Source organism: Lithobates pipiens, unplaced genomic scaffold (assembly GCF_037356315.1).
Source record: "Lithobates pipiens isolate NorthernLeopardFrog02 unplaced genomic scaffold, aLitPip1_a1.2 Scaffold_8, whole genome shotgun sequence".
Taxonomy (NCBI): domain Eukaryota; kingdom Metazoa; phylum Chordata; class Amphibia; order Anura; family Ranidae; genus Lithobates; species Lithobates pipiens.
In genome coordinates, this window is record NW_027507903.1 from 76,791,716 (window position 1) to 76,810,870 (window position 19,155).

The window sequence follows — 19,155 nt, forward strand, 5'->3', positions numbered from 1 at the left end:
ATTTCCACATTTACTGTAGGTTCGACGTGGTGCAGAGCATACAGCAGTGGATGCTCTTTCTTGTTTGAACTACCCTCTATTTTCAGACAGGTTGCAGACTCAAACACCTGTGCTACACTGTCCCCGGTTTTCTCTCTGCTAACAATGGATTTGATTCCAACTGGGCCAGCGCAACAGTTTTATAAAGCTATAGACAGTTTGGATTCCCAGTTTGATAAAGTCTGGGAACCCTGGGACCGGTCGGAATTTGGGTCCCCCCGGTCCGTACACCCTTAACGGCTGCAGTCGCCGATGGCAGTGCCTTCTTTCCGGCTTTTGCGCCCACCTTTCCCCCTCCCATTAACTTTCTTCTTTTTTTTTTTTTGCAAGAAAAGTTTATTGAATCCAAAAATGTGAACATACAGATATGCATACATTGAGCTACAAAGATGTTCCAAACAGAATGATGTACAAAGATTTATAAATTAGTGCAAGAAGTTTAAACAATCACTAGAGTAGGCGTTGTATTGGAGTTTAATACCTCCACATCATTGAGAAAGAGGGGAACAATTGAATGTAGGCAGATAAGAATGCAAAGAGATCATATAAGGAATCAATACGTGTAAAATGGGTAACTGAAGCCATGAATCAGATAATACATATCATTCTAAGTTGTAAAAAAAAAAAAAAAAAAAATAAAGTTGACCCAAACATACTGATATAGGTGACCAAGTGCGGACTGGGGAGGTCCGGTCCTCCCATGGCACAGCCACGGAACCACCAGACAACCGTCCAACAATAGAAGTGTGCTTCGTGTACGGAAATACAGTAACATGGAAAGAGTGAACTGTAAGGCCGCGTACACACGGGCGGACTGTTCGCTCAACTTTGTCCGCTGAACAGTGTTTCAGCGGACAGTCCACTCGTGGGTGGGGCTTCAGCGGACAGTTTCAGCGGACAGTTTGACGAACAAAGTTTTTCGGAAATTCCGAAAAACTGTCCGCTGAAACTTGGTTTGAGCGGACAGTCGAGTTGTTGAGTCCGTGTGTAGGCCACTTTCGAAATGAGCAAACTGTTCCCGCTCGGAGGAAAGTCTGCTCATTTCGAGCGCGTCTCCAGGTAGGCGGGGCCCGCGAAGGAGACGTCGCGGGCCCCGCCGCCTGGTATGGACTTAAAGGGGAACCCCAACGCCGAAAAAAATCGGCGTGGGGGTCCCCCCAAAGTCCACAACAGACCCACTATATAAGTGGCCGCACAGCGCGGCTCTGGCATTCCGGCTGGAGAGAGCGACGTGTCAACATCTCCTGGAGAAGAAGAAGAAGAAGAAGAAGAAGAAGAACGGAAGGCGACCGGAAGGCAACAGCGGCGACAGAAGACCGGGCCACCGCCTCTAAAAGAGCTATAAGAAGGCGCGGTGGCCCGGCAGAAGAACGGAAGGCGGCGGCGACAGAAGACCGGGCCACCGCCTGTAAAAGAGCTATAAGAAGGCGCGGTGGCCCGGCAGAAGAACCGAAGAGGGGGACAAGACCCCCGAAGTCGGGAGAAGAGGCCGGCGGCGGGGAGGAAGAAAGCCGGACTCCTCCGCTAGCAAAAGAGCTACAAGAAGATAGCGGAGGAGTCCGGCGAGAAGACCCCCGAAGACGGAAGACCCCCGGAGCTGTGCAATAAAATATTTTATCTCGTGTGTTGTGTTTTTTTTTTGGGTACTTTTATTTTACAGGTGAATGGGTAGGGGTACATTGTACCCCATACTCATTCACATAGGGTGGGGGGCCGGTATCCGGGGGCCCCCTTATTAAAGGGGGCTACCGGATTCCGATAAGCCCCCCGCCCGCAGACCCCGACAACCAACGGCCAGGGTTGTCGGGAAGAGGCCCTTGTCCTCATCAACATGGGGACAAGGTGCTTTGGGGTGGGGGGGCCGCGCGGCCCCCCCTTCCCCAAGGCACCCCCCATGTTGAGGGCACGCGGCCTGGTCTGGCTCGGGAGGGGGGCACGCTCGCTCGCCCCCCTTTCCTGGCCGGCCGGGTAGCGTGCTCGGACAAGGGTCTGTTGTGGACTTTGGGGGGACCCCACGCCGATTTTTTTCGGCGTTGGGGTTCCCCTTTAAGTACATTCCAGGCGGCGGAGCCCGCGACGTCTCCGTTGCGGGCCCGCCTACCTGCACACGCGCTCGAAATGAGCGGACTGTTGCCTCGTGTGTGGGCGAGTCCGTTCATTTCAAAAGTTGCGCGGACTTAGTACGACGAACAAAGTTTGCTGTATTTGTCCGCTCAAAAAGTGCCGTGTGTGGGCGTGTTCGTTCATTCAAAAGTTTGAGCGGACTGTTTGACGAACTTAGTTTCGGCAGACAGTCCCCGCGTGTGTACGCGGCCTAAGGAAAATGGGCGTGACCCGTCATGAAGTTCATCACCCCAAGGTCAGAAAGGAGGTGTTGAGCCACTGAACTGGCCACTGAGCCAAAAGATGTAAAGCTAGAGATTTGTGATACGTTTTCATAGGTAAGGAAGAGTGGTGCAGTAATGCTTAGGCTGGAGTGAAGTCTAGGAGGAGAGTGGTTATGTGGGAAATGAGTTGAAAGACTTTAGTCCAGAAGTTGGAAAGTTTGGGACATTCCCACCAGATGTGAAGGAGGGACCCGTTTTTTTTATTACACCGCCAACAATTGGGTGGGATTGTTGGATCAATTCTGTGAAGTTGAAGGGGTGTTTTATACCACCTGGAAAAGATTTTATATCCATTTTCCTGCGTTGTGACACATTAACTTTCTATATGTATCAGTCTGGGTATCTTTCTCTCCTTCCCCTGAGAATTGTCATGATGTTCTTATGGTTGTTCTGTTGCTTTGTCTACCTTTGGCCTCCAGCCTATTGTCGTACCGACTTTTGTTTTTCATAAACTGTATGTTATTTATTTTAACTGAAACAGGTATGCAGTTCACTTTTGTGCCTGCATCTATGGACATTAATATCTGACTTCTATGGTTAACGTTTACGTTATAATCTATGCTTATTTCTGCTTACTGATCATTTCTTTGCTTGATTATTTTGTACTTGCTTTGAAATTTAATAAAAAATACAATTTAAAAAAAAAAAAAAAAAAGCCATAGACAGTTAATGTAAGGTGGGCTCATGACACATTAAGGTATTCCAGGCTTCCAGGCTTTCTAGTCCAGATATCCTAGGTGTGATTGCCACAACATCCTATGTCTACTTGCATCCGTTGCTTTCTGCCACTCATAGCTCAAGCTATCCACAGTACTATAAAGACATATCCGGTAGATGTCCAGCATTGTTGCCCTTGCGGGACCCTAATAAGCCTTCTATTTATGCAGCACATCCTGTATAGGCAATTTTTAAGGAGATTCAGAAGTGTAGCACCACGGTTAGCAGACTCCCCATTACAGGGCATATTTTCCGGGGCATGTCCGTTTTACTATCCAGTGGCCCTTTTCGGGCTGCTACCCAGCTTGGTCCTCAAGGTGGCCATGTATCTGGCTTTCTATGGTTTTCTCAGGCCAGGTAAATTAATTTGTACTGGACAAAATCCTGCATACTCTTGATCTACCAGTTAGGTAGGTACACTGATTATTTCCGGTTGCATCTGGACACTCGCAAAATGTAGCAGACAGGAGCCGGTACTGACGTTAGAGTTTTCGAGACCAGCGATGCCTGGAGCCCAGTGACCGTTTTAGATCAGCTCATGGTGATCACTGTAGACAAACCCAGGAATAATCCACTTTTACCTTTCCCTAGTACTCCCCTCTCCACTACACAGTTCATGAAACATTGCCGCGCCCTGCTGTCAAACCTAAGTAGGTCACCAAAGCTCATCCTGGCCATTCTATCAGGGTAGGGGAGGTTTCCGCTGTTTCTCGCCAAGGGATCACCGTTCACGTAATTAAGAAGTTAGGTAGGTGGATTTCAGCATGCTTCTACATATATCCCAGTTCCACATGTGGAGATGTCATGGGCATTTCATGCATTTTGCTGATTCGCTGCATACGGTGACTTCAATAAATCTGTTTTTGTTAGCTCATCCTACTATCTTTGTTTTGTCCCTTTTAGGCATACTGTCCATGTGACTACGGCACATCCTAGGTCACGTCCTGTTTCCCTTCATACCTTTCCTTATATGGTCTACTAGAGACTCAGAGTACAAGTGAGACGGCCGACCGCAGGTAAGCCTGATTTTGTAGGAGGAGTTGGGCTGTATTTAAGCCCGCCCTCTAGCCTCCATTTCCTGTCGACGTTTCTGTCCCACCCGCTCTTTCCCTTTCCATTTCTTCTCTTTTAATTATACTTGGGTTTTAGGTGTACTGTCTACATGACTATGGCACACCCCAGGTCACTTCCTGTTTCCCTTCATACCTTTCCTTATAAGGTCTACTAGAGACTCTGAGTACAAATAACCTCTTATAGATGCAACAACCATACATATCCCACACACCGCAGAGAACTCAGAAAATTACATCGTAGGTCATTTTTGTTTAATATTTCAAAATGCCTTTTAAGGCATAACTATGAATTTTGATTGGTTTCTGTGAGTAACACACTTTTCTTTTTTTTGGCAAGTATATAAATAGGCTTCACTGTATAAGATATATTCTAGTCTAGTCAGTAGAAATGCTCAGTTTCATAGAATAAAAAGACCAATATTCATCTCTGTTGCCAACAAAGCATAGGAACTGCAGATTAGACTAATACTATTTAAGGAAGGCACCACCTACACAATCTGTGCAATAAAGCAGAAAACGTATATAGAGATATAATTTTGAGTTGGCTTTGCAGGTCCCAGTTTCAATATCTGTAAACCTGGCCATCTTGGTAGGTGCAAGGCTTTGCTTTTCCATGCCAGAGCTTCCTGCTGGAGGACCCGTGAACAGCACAACCATGACATTCATTGGTGGCTGGTGCTCAATATTTGGGGGGGGGGGGAGGTTTGCAAACCAACGATTTACATAACGGACAGCAAGATGGCGATCTCCAAATCCCCCCGTGGGAGACTGACATGAAAATGGCAATCAAATCCATCACCCTGCGGGAGATGGATGGACAGAGGCCTCCTTACCTTAGGAGGCATATGACAAGGATCCAGGGTAGGGCTTCCTGATTGGCTGGGAGGAGAATCAGGAAGACATTAGTGAATAATAATTTGCTATTGTCAAAGTGGGTGGGCTCAGGGCACAGTGCTCTGTGCCCCCAAGCCAACCCTTTTTTAAAGCCAATTAGAGCCTCAGGCAACGTGCTTCAAAAAAAAAAAAAAAACACTGTTGAAATCCATGCGTCCGGTGCCTTGCATGGAGACATTTTCAAATCTCCAGAGAGCCCGGAGCACAGTAAAGAGAAAGCACTAAGCGCAGGGCGGCATGACAGAGGGAATAGGGGGTTAAATAAATAAGGCTCTGGTCATGCGGGGAGGGGGCGGAGGAGCAGGCATCCAGAGGGGGGAGTGGCTTCCCACACAGGATCAGTCTGGCCACGAGGAGAGAACTTCCCACCCTCCCTCCCTAATCTTTGGGGGGTTTTGTTGTGGTTATTAATGTTTATACTTTGCATTTCAGATACCAGGATGTCGTGGCAGCGGCGTGGTGTTGGTCTTTGCGGTTAAACCCCAGTTATGGAAGAGGGCGGGACTCATTGGTGATATGGGGCCCGTGGGTGGTGGTCCAGCTAACGGTGGTTTTAGCTGGAAGGTGGTTACCGGGTGCACTGCGGTCAGTGGTTTGTGTTTTCGAGCCAGCAGGTCAGCTGGAGGCCTATTTTAGTTTTAAGGTACCGCAGTGCCGGATTGGAGATGGTGTTTAGAGTGGTGGGTTTTTCCTGCAAAGACCAACGGGTGGAGTTAATGGATACTACAGTTTTATTACAGTTTTTATACAGTTATGTTTATTGATGTTAATTTATTTGAATATTTAATAAACAAAGTTAATTGGCTGCTACGGCCAATTATTTACTCCAGTTTGGTGTGGTCTCCTTTTCTGGGGGGAGTATGGGGACGTAGCAGTGGTTAAGATATATGTTTACAATATGGGGGATAGTAACCCATCTATTATACGAGGGTCATGAAAATAGCAGTCAGATGCAGTAGTGCCTTAGATCTCAACTTAATGAATGTAGTTACTAGAGTTCCTAGGCCACCCCCCCCCCCCACACACACACACACACACAAACACACAAACACACACAAACACACAAGCAAGCTCACTTCTATTTTCAGGAGCTGCTTTAAGGCTGCATTCACACCTGAGCGTAGCGTGTTTGAACGTTTTTACCGGCGTTTTGTCGCGCGACAACGAGCGTTTTGTCACACTACAATGCGCGACAACGAGCGTTTTGTCATACTACAACGTGCGTCAACGAGCGTTTTGTTACACTACAATGCGCGACAACGAGCGTTTTGTCACACTACAACGCGCGACAACGAGCGTTTTTTAACTTCAGCGTTTTTTTTTTCAGCCAATAGGAAAAATATTTTTCATCTGCTTATTTTTTCTTGAGCAGATACAGCGTCAAAACGCCCGTAGAAACGCTCGTTGTCGCGCTAAACGCTCGAATCGAGCGTTTCCATTAGTTTCTATGGGAATGAAAACGCCCAAATCAGCCCAATTTGCGCGACAAAAAAGGGTCCGGAACTTGTTTGAGCTTCAGGCGTAGGGCTTCAGGCGACATGGAGTGGAGATGTGAACCATCTCCATTGAGAATAATGGATTTTTTCCCCTCCAGCGTTTTGTAGCTTCAGGCGTAGGGCTACAAAACGTTCAGGTGTGAACGGGCTGTCAAAGAGATTTTACAGACTGGTGCTAAAGCACAATTAAAGTGGGATTAAAACCAAAACCAGAATTTTAAAATATTGCAGCTTACTAATCATTAAATATGGTGGCTGTGTTCGTTTTATTTTTCAGGCTTTTTTCCCTGGGCAGTAACACACCTCCTGTAGTATAGTGCCTCCTTTCTGGATGAAGAAGCATTGTTAATCTAGGGGGAGGGGAGTGTTAGTGTATCTAACAAATTTACTGTAAATGCCCTAACAAACTGAAGCCAAACTTCAGCTAACACTTCTACAGCAACAGTTTTTACCCCTGTCAGTGGTAAACAGTTTGTCTCAACCCTCCAACTGCTACATTTGCATTAGCACTTGAGCGTTAGTTCATTTCAGTGGGCAGAATAAATTATTATTCTGACGAATTAAATGAATTAAAGCCCAAGCTCTTGATGTGCCTAAAAGCATTATACTTGGTTACAAGCATCAATCATTTTTTTCTGCCAAAACACAGTTGCTAGGAGAAAAGGCATCTAGGAGAAATGGCCAAACGTCTAGTGTGCATGAAGCCTAAAAGAAGAAAACGGATGCAGCCATTACATCTAATAACTGGTAAGCTGCAATATAGTAAATGTTTACTTCTGGTTTTAACACCACTTTAACATTTGTAGATGGTCCATATAACTGAATAAAATCATACATCTAGATTGTATTGCAGTGATCAAAGACATTTTCTATGAATAATATTTTCTGTTATTTTACAGTTAACATTTTGCAATATAAATTTTTAGGGTTTGTTTTTCAGTGGCATGCAAAAAACAGACATTTAATTTCCTGAATAAAATGTTATGGCCAGCTCACACCAGGAATCACACAGGAACGCACGCGTTTCTTTGTGATTCACATACGGTTCAATGTGGTGCAATTTCAGCCTATTCGTTTTTTTTTATTTTTTATTTATTTAAGGTTATGTGACAGATACAACAAAAAGATAGCTTCATTGAAAATACAGTCCAGATAAAGTAGTATATGTTCAGTCTGTGCATAGTTACATCTAGGAAAAAGCAAAATCCCTTAAAGGGGTTGTAAAGGCAGAAGGTTTTTTATCTGAATGCATTCTCATCCCCCCGTAATACTTACCTAAGCTCCCTCTATATCCAGTGATGTCCATGAGTCCCTCAGCCATACGGGACTTTCCCTCCCGATTGGCTGAGACACAGCAGCAGCTCCATTGGCTCCTGCTGCCAAAGTCTGTTAAACAATCAGGAGAGAGAGGGGACAGGGCCAAACTGCTTCTCTGTGTCTGAATGGACGCACAGAGCTGCAGATCGGCTTGGGTACCCCCATTGCAAGCTACCAGCTGTGGGGGCATTTGACAGGAGGGAAGGGCCAGGAGCAGCAAAGAGGAGGATCCAGGCCACTCTGTGCAAATCCACTGCACAGAGCAGGTAAGTATGACATGTTTGTTACTTAAAAAAAAAAAACAACACTGTACCATTACTTTAAAGCAACAATAAATGGGTAAGACTATATGTAGACTGGTAGCAACCTCAAAAATGTAACAAAGGTTCCAAGGTTTGGAGACCCTCCTAAGTGGACCATGTAGACGCAAACCCAGGTTTAGAGAAGGGTTCTTCAGACATACATGAAAATGTACCATTACATGAGGAGAAGACTGGTGTGGGATGGTCAACTAGGCCAACTAGGGTCTGGGCATACCAATTTAAAGAAGCATACAAGAAAAGAAAAACTAGGGTGAAAAGAAGAAAGGAAACATAGAAAGAGAAGTATGTATAACGAGGGAGAGAAAAAAGGAAAAGATGAAGAAGAAGAAAAAAAAAGGGGGAGGGGGAGCAATGGGGAGAAGGGAGAAGGGAGAGGGGAGATATGGAAGTGGAGGGGGTGAGGGAGACTAGATGAAAGAAAGAGTCCCTCCCAGGGAGCAGAGAGCATTGGTTGTGAGTCAAGCATCGTAACTTGCCAGTACATGTCAAGTGCCATTTGTATTGGACGAATTCGTCAGAGAGAACCTTTTCATTTTGAATGACATGTCAAATCGAATTTCAAAATGATGGTTATTGCCGGCAATGGCACCGTCTGAATCAGTTCGACGCCACACCGATTCCCAAAAGTAGTTCCTGTAGTACTTTTGGTGACCTTAGGGGCGATTTCAATAGACATCTGTGCATGAACCCACACATATGTCTGTCAAATTGCCCCCCTGAAGTCGGACTGCATTGCTGGTTTGAAATGTCTAACCCGCATCAATGTGAACCTGGGCTACGGCTTCATCTGGGTGTCGGGTCTTTGGCTGTCTTGATATGCCTGCGCTGAATAAAGTAATTCCTGCACATGCACAGGAATTCATTCATCCTGGCATCAAGGCACTACTGTATGCATGTGTGCATTCTAAAATGTACATTGTAAAGAAAATAGCGAACAGGCAGGTAAGTATGCTTTATTGTAGAAAATACTTTGCCTGTCCCTTCTGTAATAAAGAGCCTGCCTGCTGGCATTTTTTTTTTACACTTTAGTCACACTTTAACTAAATTAATTAGAATTTATAACTACAGTGATAGCTCGATTCACAAACGATTCCGTTCATGAACAACTCGGTACGCAAACTCCACTTCAGTTCACGAACATGAGTCACGACCATCTTTCCCTACTCTGACACGTTCATATTGAGAAGAGCAATGCAAGATGAGAGTCTTAAGCGAACCAGTCCATTCAGATAGGGGTTTCTGCCCCCTGACTACCATGGGTGGGCTCACTTGATTGGGAATCATGGAAAAACAGTTCATATGAATTCTACAACTTTATAATGCCCTCAAATGATCTTCTCCTGTATGTGCAGTGCTGTTTTCTGGCCCCTAGATTAGTCATTTAAATTGGGGTTTGGGATTGTTTTAACCACTTCACCCCCTGGATGGATTTACCCGCTTCCCAACCAGAGCACTTTAACTGACAATTGCACGGCCGTGCGACGTTGCACCCAAACAAAATTTACATCCTTGTTTTACCACAAATAGAGCTTTCTTTTGGTGGTATTTGATCAGCTCTGCGGTTTTTATTTTTTGCGCTATAACAAAATAACTGCGTCAATTTTGAAAAAAACACATTATTTTTTACTTTTTGATATAATAAATATCCCCCCAAAATATATAAAAAAAATATCAGCACCGCTTCTTAAAGGGAACGTTTCTGTACTCCCTTTTGCCCACCAGTGCCATTCTGCTGACATATATCGGTGTGCGCTGGTTGGGAAAAAATGGCAAGGATTAAAGAGGAGCTATAGTTTTTTTCTTTTTTTTTTCTTTTTAGATGTACAGACGAAAGAGGTGAGCTTAATGTAATATGTTTAAAATCCTTTTTTTTTGTACATACATTTCATAATTTTATATATATAAACAAAAAAATAAGTTCAGAACGGACTAACCTATTACCCTATAATTACCCTATTGGAAAATTTGCCTCGGTTCACAAACAATTCGGTTCACGAATTATGTTCGTGAACCAAGGTATCACTGTACATTATAAAACCTTTGTTTAGTTATAGTTGCCTGTTTCTTTACATGCAAATTATTTACTCTTTAAGTAAGCCCTATGCATTGTGTCGCTCCCTACTTAAACCACAGGTTACATGTAGAGGTTTTTGGTTGCTTATTTATGAAGGTCAACTGTGGCCACACTTCAGCAGCACAATAGAAATGGGACCTGAAAATTACATATGGCGCATTGTGTTTGTTTGCATTCCTTGTGCCTTAAAGCATCTTCATATCACAGACTTAAGCGTGCAATTACCTGATCAAACCTGATTTGCCCTGTGCCCTATTGGAAGTGTGTTCATTTCTTATCACAGAATTTCATCCACATGGCAGTCAATAAATAATTCATGTTCCTGGCTCTTTGTTGCGAGTCCCTGTACTGCACACAGAGCATTGGGGCTGACAGCTGTGTCAGGACAAGCACCAAAGATCTGACATGACAAGTGACTAACAAGTTTCTTTCACTCTATAGTAAGAGAAAACAATGACCCAAGGTACACAAACCCAAATCCTGCAACAAAAAAAATGATACAGTTTCTTTCTCTACACCTAGTATTGTGCGTTTTCTCTGAACCAATTCCCATCCCATAACCTCTGGTCATTTTTGTGCTGCCCACCCCTTTTATTCTCCTCACTAGCTTGGCCATTTACGCTTGTCCACGGATCAATATGAACAATTCTTGAAGAAATACGATGTCACTATGGCAACCAAGCCACAAATTCTCAGTGGAAGGCAGTGAGACCAGTTCAGAATTCTCCTGAGGTTTCCAGAGTTATAAGGAACAGTGTTTTAAAATTCAGGGATGGACACACAAGGAAGCCAGAGCAATTCATTGTTTACTGCCAATATAATGATACCATATTTGAAGAATCCTATTCTCAATCTGGATCCCTGTCATCAGTTTTGTTCAAGCTTGAGTGTGCCTCATATATCTTCTGTAAGTGGGAATGCAGTGTATGTTGTAGATCGACTTCTGCTGTTTCATTCTTCGTTAGAATAAAATAAAGAGCAATCGTAACAATAATCCACAATTATTAGGATGTGATCGTAATCTAGAGGTGTTTGAGATATTGCTAAATATAAATGGATCAGATCTGCTTTAAGCTTTTGTATGTAGTGCATTATTTATATTGCTGTTTTATTCCAGCTAGCAAAACTGTTGCAGGTGCAAACGCTGTGTTGTGTGTATGTTTGAGCATTTCTTGAATGCTATATTTCAGATAGTGATAAGCTGTTATCTAGTTTACTAGGAGCATAGATCCCTATAGCAAGATAACCTTGATATACAGAAAATATTTGAAAGACCATCAGAAGTGTAAAAAGATGAGCCAGAGTGCTTGTTATATGAATGCTTTCATCTGATTTCTTAAAGCAAATGTAAACTCAGTTTGAAAAAAAAGTAAAAAAAAAAAAAAGAGCCCCTAGGAACACAGGAACTTAGAACAAAAAGATAAAAAAACAAAACATGTACAAACTCTGTCTTTTTCTTGGTCTTTTTTCTGCCATCACTTTTCTATGTTTCTATATTATGGCACATTTACCTGCCGAACAATCTCCTCCAGCACTGTGCTGTCAGCACCCTTAGCTGTCATGGGCTCTTCCATCTTCTTCCAGGTTAAGGCTCTTTGGCCCCTTAATGCCGCGTACACACGACCAGACTTTTCTACATCAAAGGTCCGACGGAACGATTCCGGCAGACCATTCGATCGTGTGTGGGCTGCAGCGGACTTTTGATTTGCAAAAATCCGTCAGACTTTAGAAATGGAACATGTTTCAAATTTTTCCGCCGGAACTCCGCTGGACCCAGTTCCTACCGAGAAATCCGCTCATGTGTATGCTAGTCCGACGGACAAAAACCGACGCGAGGGCAGCTATTGGCTACTGGCTATGAACTTCCTTATTCTAGTCCGGTCGTACGTCATCACGTTCGAATCCGTCGGACTTTGGTGTGATTGTGTGTGGCCGAGTCCGTTCATTCGGAAAGTCCATCAGAACTCTGTCAGAACTCTGCCGAAAATCCGTCGGACCTAGTCCCTCGAAAAGTCCGGTCGTGTGTATGCGGCATTACTGCGCACAGGAGGCACATCATCATGCCACAGAGCCATACCATAAATGTATGGGAGATACACAAGCGTGGTCCGGTGTACATTAATACTGACGGGCAGGGAAAAGCACTTATGATGGAAGAGACCAATATGGTCGATCATCAAAATTCTACCTGTCAACTTTTTTTTTTTTTTTTAGATTATTTCAGCTTTAAATTTGTTAAAAAGGGGCAAATTTTAGAGATGTTACAGAGGTGAATTCTACAAACTTTTGACAATGATTGAACTTGGGGCTAAAATGACAGTCAGAGTCTAGGATTACACCTAGTACCCTGGCGTGAGGGGAGGGCCTGATGGTTGCATTGTTGATTTTGATGGAAAAGTCATGGGGGGGGGGCATGTGCAGGGGGGAATATTAATAGCTCAGTCTTAGCCCTTGTACACATGATCAGACATTCCGACCACAAAATCCGTCTGATTTTTTCAGACGGATTTTGTCCGAAACTGGTGTTGCAATACACACGGTCGAACAAAGTTGTTGGAAATCCGATCGTTCTGAACGTGATGACGTTAGTTTGTTCCGACGAGACTACGTTCAGGCTAGTAGCCAGTAGCTTTGGTCTCGTAATTTGATCTGAGCATGTGTGGCACTTTGTCCGATCGGAATTCTCTACAAACGATCGGACAAAGTCCGATCAGATCATGTTGTCAGAAAATTTTATATCCAGCTCTCAAACTGTGTTGGTTGGACATTCTGATGGAAAAAGTCCAATGGAGCCCCCACACGGTCGGATTATCCAACAACACGGTCCGATCGGACATTTTCCGTCGGAATGTCCGACCGTGTGTACAAGGGCTTAGAGAGATTTAGTTTAAGGAAGTGGTGGGACATCCATGCTGATATGTCAGTTAGTAAGTTAGTAATGCGAGAGGAGACTGATAGATCACTTTTTTTTAAAGTGATACTAAAGTCTTGTTTTTTTTTCTCTTAAATCATAATAATAAACATTTTATCATTAACCCCTATGTGCAGTGGTTTTGCACAGATCAGCACAGATCATCCTCTTCTCGGGTCCTCTCTGGTGCTCCTGGCCCCTCCCTCCTGTTGAGTGCCCCCACAACACATGGCTTGCTATGGGGGAATCCGAGTTGCTGCTCACTGTGTTCATTCAGACATGGAGCTGCGGCCCAGCCCCACCTTCTCTCTCTCTCCTCTTTGGTTCACTGACTCTGATTGACAGCAGTGGGAGCCTATGGCAATTCGCTGCTGTCTCAGCCAATGAGAGGGAGAGTTCCGGACAGTCGAGTCTCTCGCACAACATTGCTTTAAAGCACAACTCCCTCAATCAACATTAACTATTTTTTTTTTTAATCATATGCTGCTACTGTAGAATTAATATTGTTTTCTTGTTTTAACTTTTTTTTTTTTTTTTACATTTCTTTTGCTTTCAGGTTTCTAAGCAAGGCCAAAATTTTGCTAGACATCTTGAGGTTGGGAGGAGGAGCTTTCTTATCTAAGCACACCCTCCTGCCTGCATGCCTAAGCTAAGGGCAGATGGATTCCAGGAAGCAAATGCTACAATCATCATCTGCCCTTACTCAAGATGGCTGTGGCTGGAAAAGCCAGGGGGTTGTTTTTCAAAGAGATTTCATAACAAAAAAAAAAGCCTGAAGACATGGATGGATGAGTGAGTTTGTCTACTTTTATTGAAATGTAAAAAAGTGTAATTTCATTCATTGCTATGCACTTCAACTTAGCTGCTGTGCATAGGAACACACAGATAGACAGAAAGTTCTTGTGCAGTGCTGATCTCTGTACAGCTCTGCACTGCACCGCCTGCCTGTATTGTAATGCAAACAGGCCACATAGAAAACACGTGTTGTGCCTTTGCCTCCAGTTTTCAAATGCAGAAAAAGTCAAGTGTCTGCACAAGTGTGAACAAGCACTTGGCAAAGCAGTTGCCATAGCATGAATAAAGCAATTATCCACTGCTCTCATTTGCTGATTTGCAGTGTGTATACAGAAAGTATAGTGTGGCATATAGAGATGATGGAACCAGGCAAAGTTTGGTTGGCAGAGAGATTGGCAAACCCAGCAGGAAGTCCACAAACCCTGAGTACAGTGCTGCATCCTAATCAATCTATAGTAGGTGAATCTTTTTCTGGCAAGGCCAATTTGCAAGCTTTATATAGGGCATTGGTAGCTGAGCACTGCCATGGGCATGTACCAATTACAGCACTTTACACAATCACTGCCACAACCATTGCGGAGAAAATGACACGTGAGGTTAATAGAGAAATTACTTGGCTCCCCTTTAAGTTTTAATCAAAGTATATCTAAAATATATAAAATTCTGAAGGAAGCAGAACCCGAACACCCACCCTATTTGGGGAAATGGGAAGAGGAAACAGGCCCCCTTAGAGATGAACACAGGAAAAAAATCTTAATAATAGCTTGTTTTTCCTCAAGTGACGTTAGGACAGTGCAAATGTGCTATAAACTATTAACAAGATGGTACGTGATCCCTCAGAGAGCATATAGGCTCGGGGCAGATGGCCCTCCAACTTGCTGGAGAGGCCGTGACACCCCGGGGACCTTTGCGCATCTGTGGTGGGAATGCATAAAGATACAACCTTATTGGGAGTGAATTATAGGAGCGATTTATCAAATAACGGGAGAACAGATTCAGAAGGACCCCTGGAAATGTTTATTACATACGAGAAAAAACATCTCCCAATGCAGAACACCTTAATCCCATATCTCCTAAACGCAGCTAAAAGCTTGATTCCGAGTCTATGGAGAACCCAAGAAGCCTCAAAGATGAAGGAGTGGGTAGCAAGGGTGGAATGGGTGAGATCCATAGAGGAAACAATACACACAGTAAAGGACTCATTGGAGGTATACCGAAATATGGGGAAAATGGATGAAGTTCAAAAAATTCTGTGGATATATGTCCATAATGGAGGCTTAGGGGGATCGGGGGGGGGGGGGGGCGGAGGGATTGTTTGGGAGGTGGTAGGTCCTTTCACTTTTTTTCCCCATTTTTTATTTTTTTTTGGGTGGGATTGGGGATATGGGGAGAATAAATTAATTAATGTAACAAAGAACTTAAATATAGGAATGTGATATATATAATGTATACTTGTTAATATCTTTTAATAAAAGAGAGAATATATAAAAAGAAAATACACAAATCTTTTAAATAACATGGTTGGAAACCATATAATTTACCCCCTTGGAAGTCGCAAACAAATTCAAAAAGGAAAATAAATGTGCGAGGTTCCCCGTAAAAAAAAAATCCAGACCCACATTCAGACATGTAGCCTGGGAGGCCAGGAAAGAGAGGCTAGAGAGTTTGCTTTTAGCATGGCGAGGCAGCAAACTATTCCCCATTGCAAGGCCCCTAGTCCTCATGTTGAAGAGAGCCTGGGGATGTGGGGCTTTATCGGAAGGGGAGGGTGATAACTATTGGAACCTGGAAGCTCTTTTATAATAGTGCCACCAGATACACCCCCCCCCCCCTTTCCAGTCTTGACTCAAAATACATTTACAAATATCTGACAGGCATAATCCAGCTCAACCCCGGTGAGTGGACAATGGCATTTAGGCATTTTAAGGCTGTACAATGTAGTTGCTGTACATCTGCCTGATATAATTTTCATTACAAGTTCTATATTTTTTTTAATTAAAGGCAACTGTCTTAAGTAAAAAAAGCAATGCCGACATATAATAAGAGTGCTAACCAATGGCATGCACTGAAAGCTTTGAAAAATGAATGATTCTTGGATGTTATGTCATAGTACAGTTTGCACATTGCTCTATGCCCCAGTCAAAATGAAACTTGTATTACTAATATGAGCAGCACAGTGGCTTAGTGGGTAGCACTCCTGATTTGCAGCACTGGGATCCTTGATTTGAATCCCGACCAAGACAATTTTTTCCACGAATGGGGATTGCATGTCTTCTTTGTGCTTGCGTGAGTTCAGCTGAACTTGCGCGATTTCAAACCCGCTTTTCATTGCAAGTTCGAGGGCAGTTTGAAAGACATCTGTGCGGGTTTATACACAGATGTCTATTGCATCTGTGCGGGCTCATGCACAGATGTCTATTGAAACTGCCCCCAAAATTGCCTAAAGTAGTGCAGGAACTACTTTTTGTAATGAGTGTGGCGCCTCAAAGTCGGTATCGCATCGATTTGGGCAGTGCCATTGCCAGAAATAGGCTGCAATTTGGCATGTCAAATCGCCCCGATGTGGGGCTGCAAGACATGCTGGTAGGTTGAATAGCTCTTTCTAAATTGGCCCCAGTATGTGCATGCATGCATGCATATGAAATAGGGACCTTAGATTGTAAGCTCCCAGAGAGAAGGAAACAAGAAAAGGAGGGAAGGGACCAGAGGGATGGGGCCAATGTGAATGTTCAACATGCAAAGCACTGCATAAAATATCAGAGCTATATAAATACCTGTAATAAAGAATGAATGAATGAATTAATTAAACTACTGTAGTGGTGAAGAAGCACAATTTATGGGTAGTGTGACTAGAACTCTTGCTTAACGAATGTACTATTGAGAGAATGATTAGGATAGCGATGCAAAGTGATACTTTATCACAGGATTGATGCGCTATAATATAAATGTACAACCATCAGTCACTCATGGCAATTTGAAATGACCCAGGGTACATACCATGCTGCACTCTTTCACTGGAAATGAAATCTCAAGCCTTTTCCTTGGGGACAGGTCAGGGGATACTGTCAGCTGTCCCCTGTCAACTCGGCTACAAGCTTTTGAGATTTCTTAACTAAACTGACAGGCCAAAGAGGATGAATCGCACGTTCAGATAGCACACAAGTAAGCGTTTGAAGCAAAATTTAATTTGTTAAAAAATACACCAATGTCAAAATATATCATATAATAATTTAACTTCATATTTGTTAAACCTATACATTTGAAAAATGTAAAAAAAAAGAAGGGCCCTAAGCACTGTAAGCTCTTTAAGCTGCATGCTTTGGGATAGCTTCAAATTAATTAAGTGTATGTAAAAATGAGTTTGCCTGCGTCAGCCTCCACACTCAGCTCTTTATACTGCCATTCTAATACTGACACCAAGTCTACTTTCAGAGGTTGCACCTTGCACATATATTTAAAAAATGTTTCAGTCTAAAACTAATTATAATGAAGTGGTAGTGTCAGCTTTATTTTCCTAGCCATAAAGGCTTTGGCCAATCTGAGCCTGGAATTCTTGATGAAAGAGCAAAATGAACTATCTCCACACTGGGTGACCCTTAGAGGTGATTATTAATTTGCAGCAGCAGCTGCTAAAATGGTATTAGTCTGTTGTATTTTACGAGCACAGATGAGTGATGGTGGTTTAAGTCCAAATGCCACTTCTTACCTGGACTGTCTGAGTCCTCCAATCCATTCTTCTCTTGAATTGACTCTGGCTCTTGGAAGATGACAGTCTTTTCACTTTTTGGCAAAATCTCAGGTGCTGCAAATATAGAGAGACATTTATTAGGACCGTATCGTAACCTTAGTTTAATAATTTTTGCTACCACTAGGAGATTATTCCATGATAAAAAAAAAATGTTCAGCATTATGAAATTTGGACTGTTATAGAACATTTCGAGCATTTTGAACATTTTGTAAACTTTTAATATGCTACAATGCATGAAAATATGCATATATTGTTTAGGTAGATGTTGTTTTTGTCACATACTGTATATACTAAACAATTCAGGAATGTTCCTTTACATTTAAATATAGATTATATAAAAGTTAAAAGAGATCTAAACCATAACTGCCATTTAGTTTGCTAAAGGATTGCACTTCTTCATTAAATTCAGTTTTAATTTTTTTTTTTTTATTCATCCTCTTGTGCATCTCAGTGCTGCTGTGTGCAGCTTCAAGTGCAATCAGTAATTTGTATTGAATTTCTGATAATGATGTCTCTGGATGCAGACAATCTGCATCCGCGACTGAGCATCGTAGGTAATCGCTGCATGTTCGATTACATGTGAACAGTTTCAAATGGGGTGTCAGCCTCTCATTGCTTTGAATGGGGCTTCCCACCTTTAGCTGTTTACAGGAAACCCTGCTGAGTGTCCTGTGGGTAACGTCAGCCCTATATGCAAGTATGAATTGGGCCTTAGGCAAACCCCTCTATTAAAAATGTCAGGGGAGGTAGTAGTGGGAGAGCAGGTCCTGCAAGACAAAGAGCTGGTTGGACTGCACCATACAGAGGCAGGGCATGTTTGCCTTTTGTTTCCGATAATACCCAAGCTATACAGATTGAGCATGTGAAGAAGGTAGTTGAGTGGTTGACATAGCTTTCCTCATCTTCTTCCACCCTGACGTAGAACAGCCAGTTGTCTGCAATGACTGCAAATGTACTCTTTTCTTCTTCCTCTTCCTCTGTAAATCCAGCAAGGTCCAGCAAGCATGGGTAGAAATGTTGCATCTTCTTCACATCACAATGCATCAATTTGCTGGGAAGAAGGCAGGATACAGCACATTGCTGGAGCTTGTGGTGGTACCCCATGTCATGCGCATTGGTGGAGGTGACAGTACAGTCACCTCTACCACCTACTTCTCAATGGTCTCTTCCTCTGGCTTCTCAGAACCACCAGTCTCTCCAAGTACCCCAGAGTCTATGCAAAAAGCTGACTCCTTGCTATCCTTTGGAAGGCAGGGTCAAGTGTGATGGTGGGAGCAGCCTACTGTCCATCTTTCGGCAGGTTAAGTTCACACACATATCTTGGCCAGGCATATCATGAGCCACTTATATTGTGGCCTAAACAAGCTGCTTATATACTGTT

General features: G+C 43.2%; 1 protein-coding gene across 4 annotated transcripts in view; it reads right to left on the reverse strand.

The window, feature by feature from the left end:
- The window catches only part of WDR72 (WD repeat domain 72), a 451,594-nt gene that overhangs the window by 11,976 nt on the left and 420,463 nt on the right, over positions 1 to 19,155 (reverse strand). For all 4 annotated transcript variants that reach the window (XM_077473505.1, XM_077473507.1, XM_077473506.1 and 1 more), the window contains exon 19: positions 17,733 to 17,828. In XM_077473505.1, coding sequence (XP_077329631.1) covers positions 17,733 to 17,828 — 96 coding nt within the window. The remainder of the gene's footprint in view (positions 1 to 17,732; positions 17,829 to 19,155) is intronic.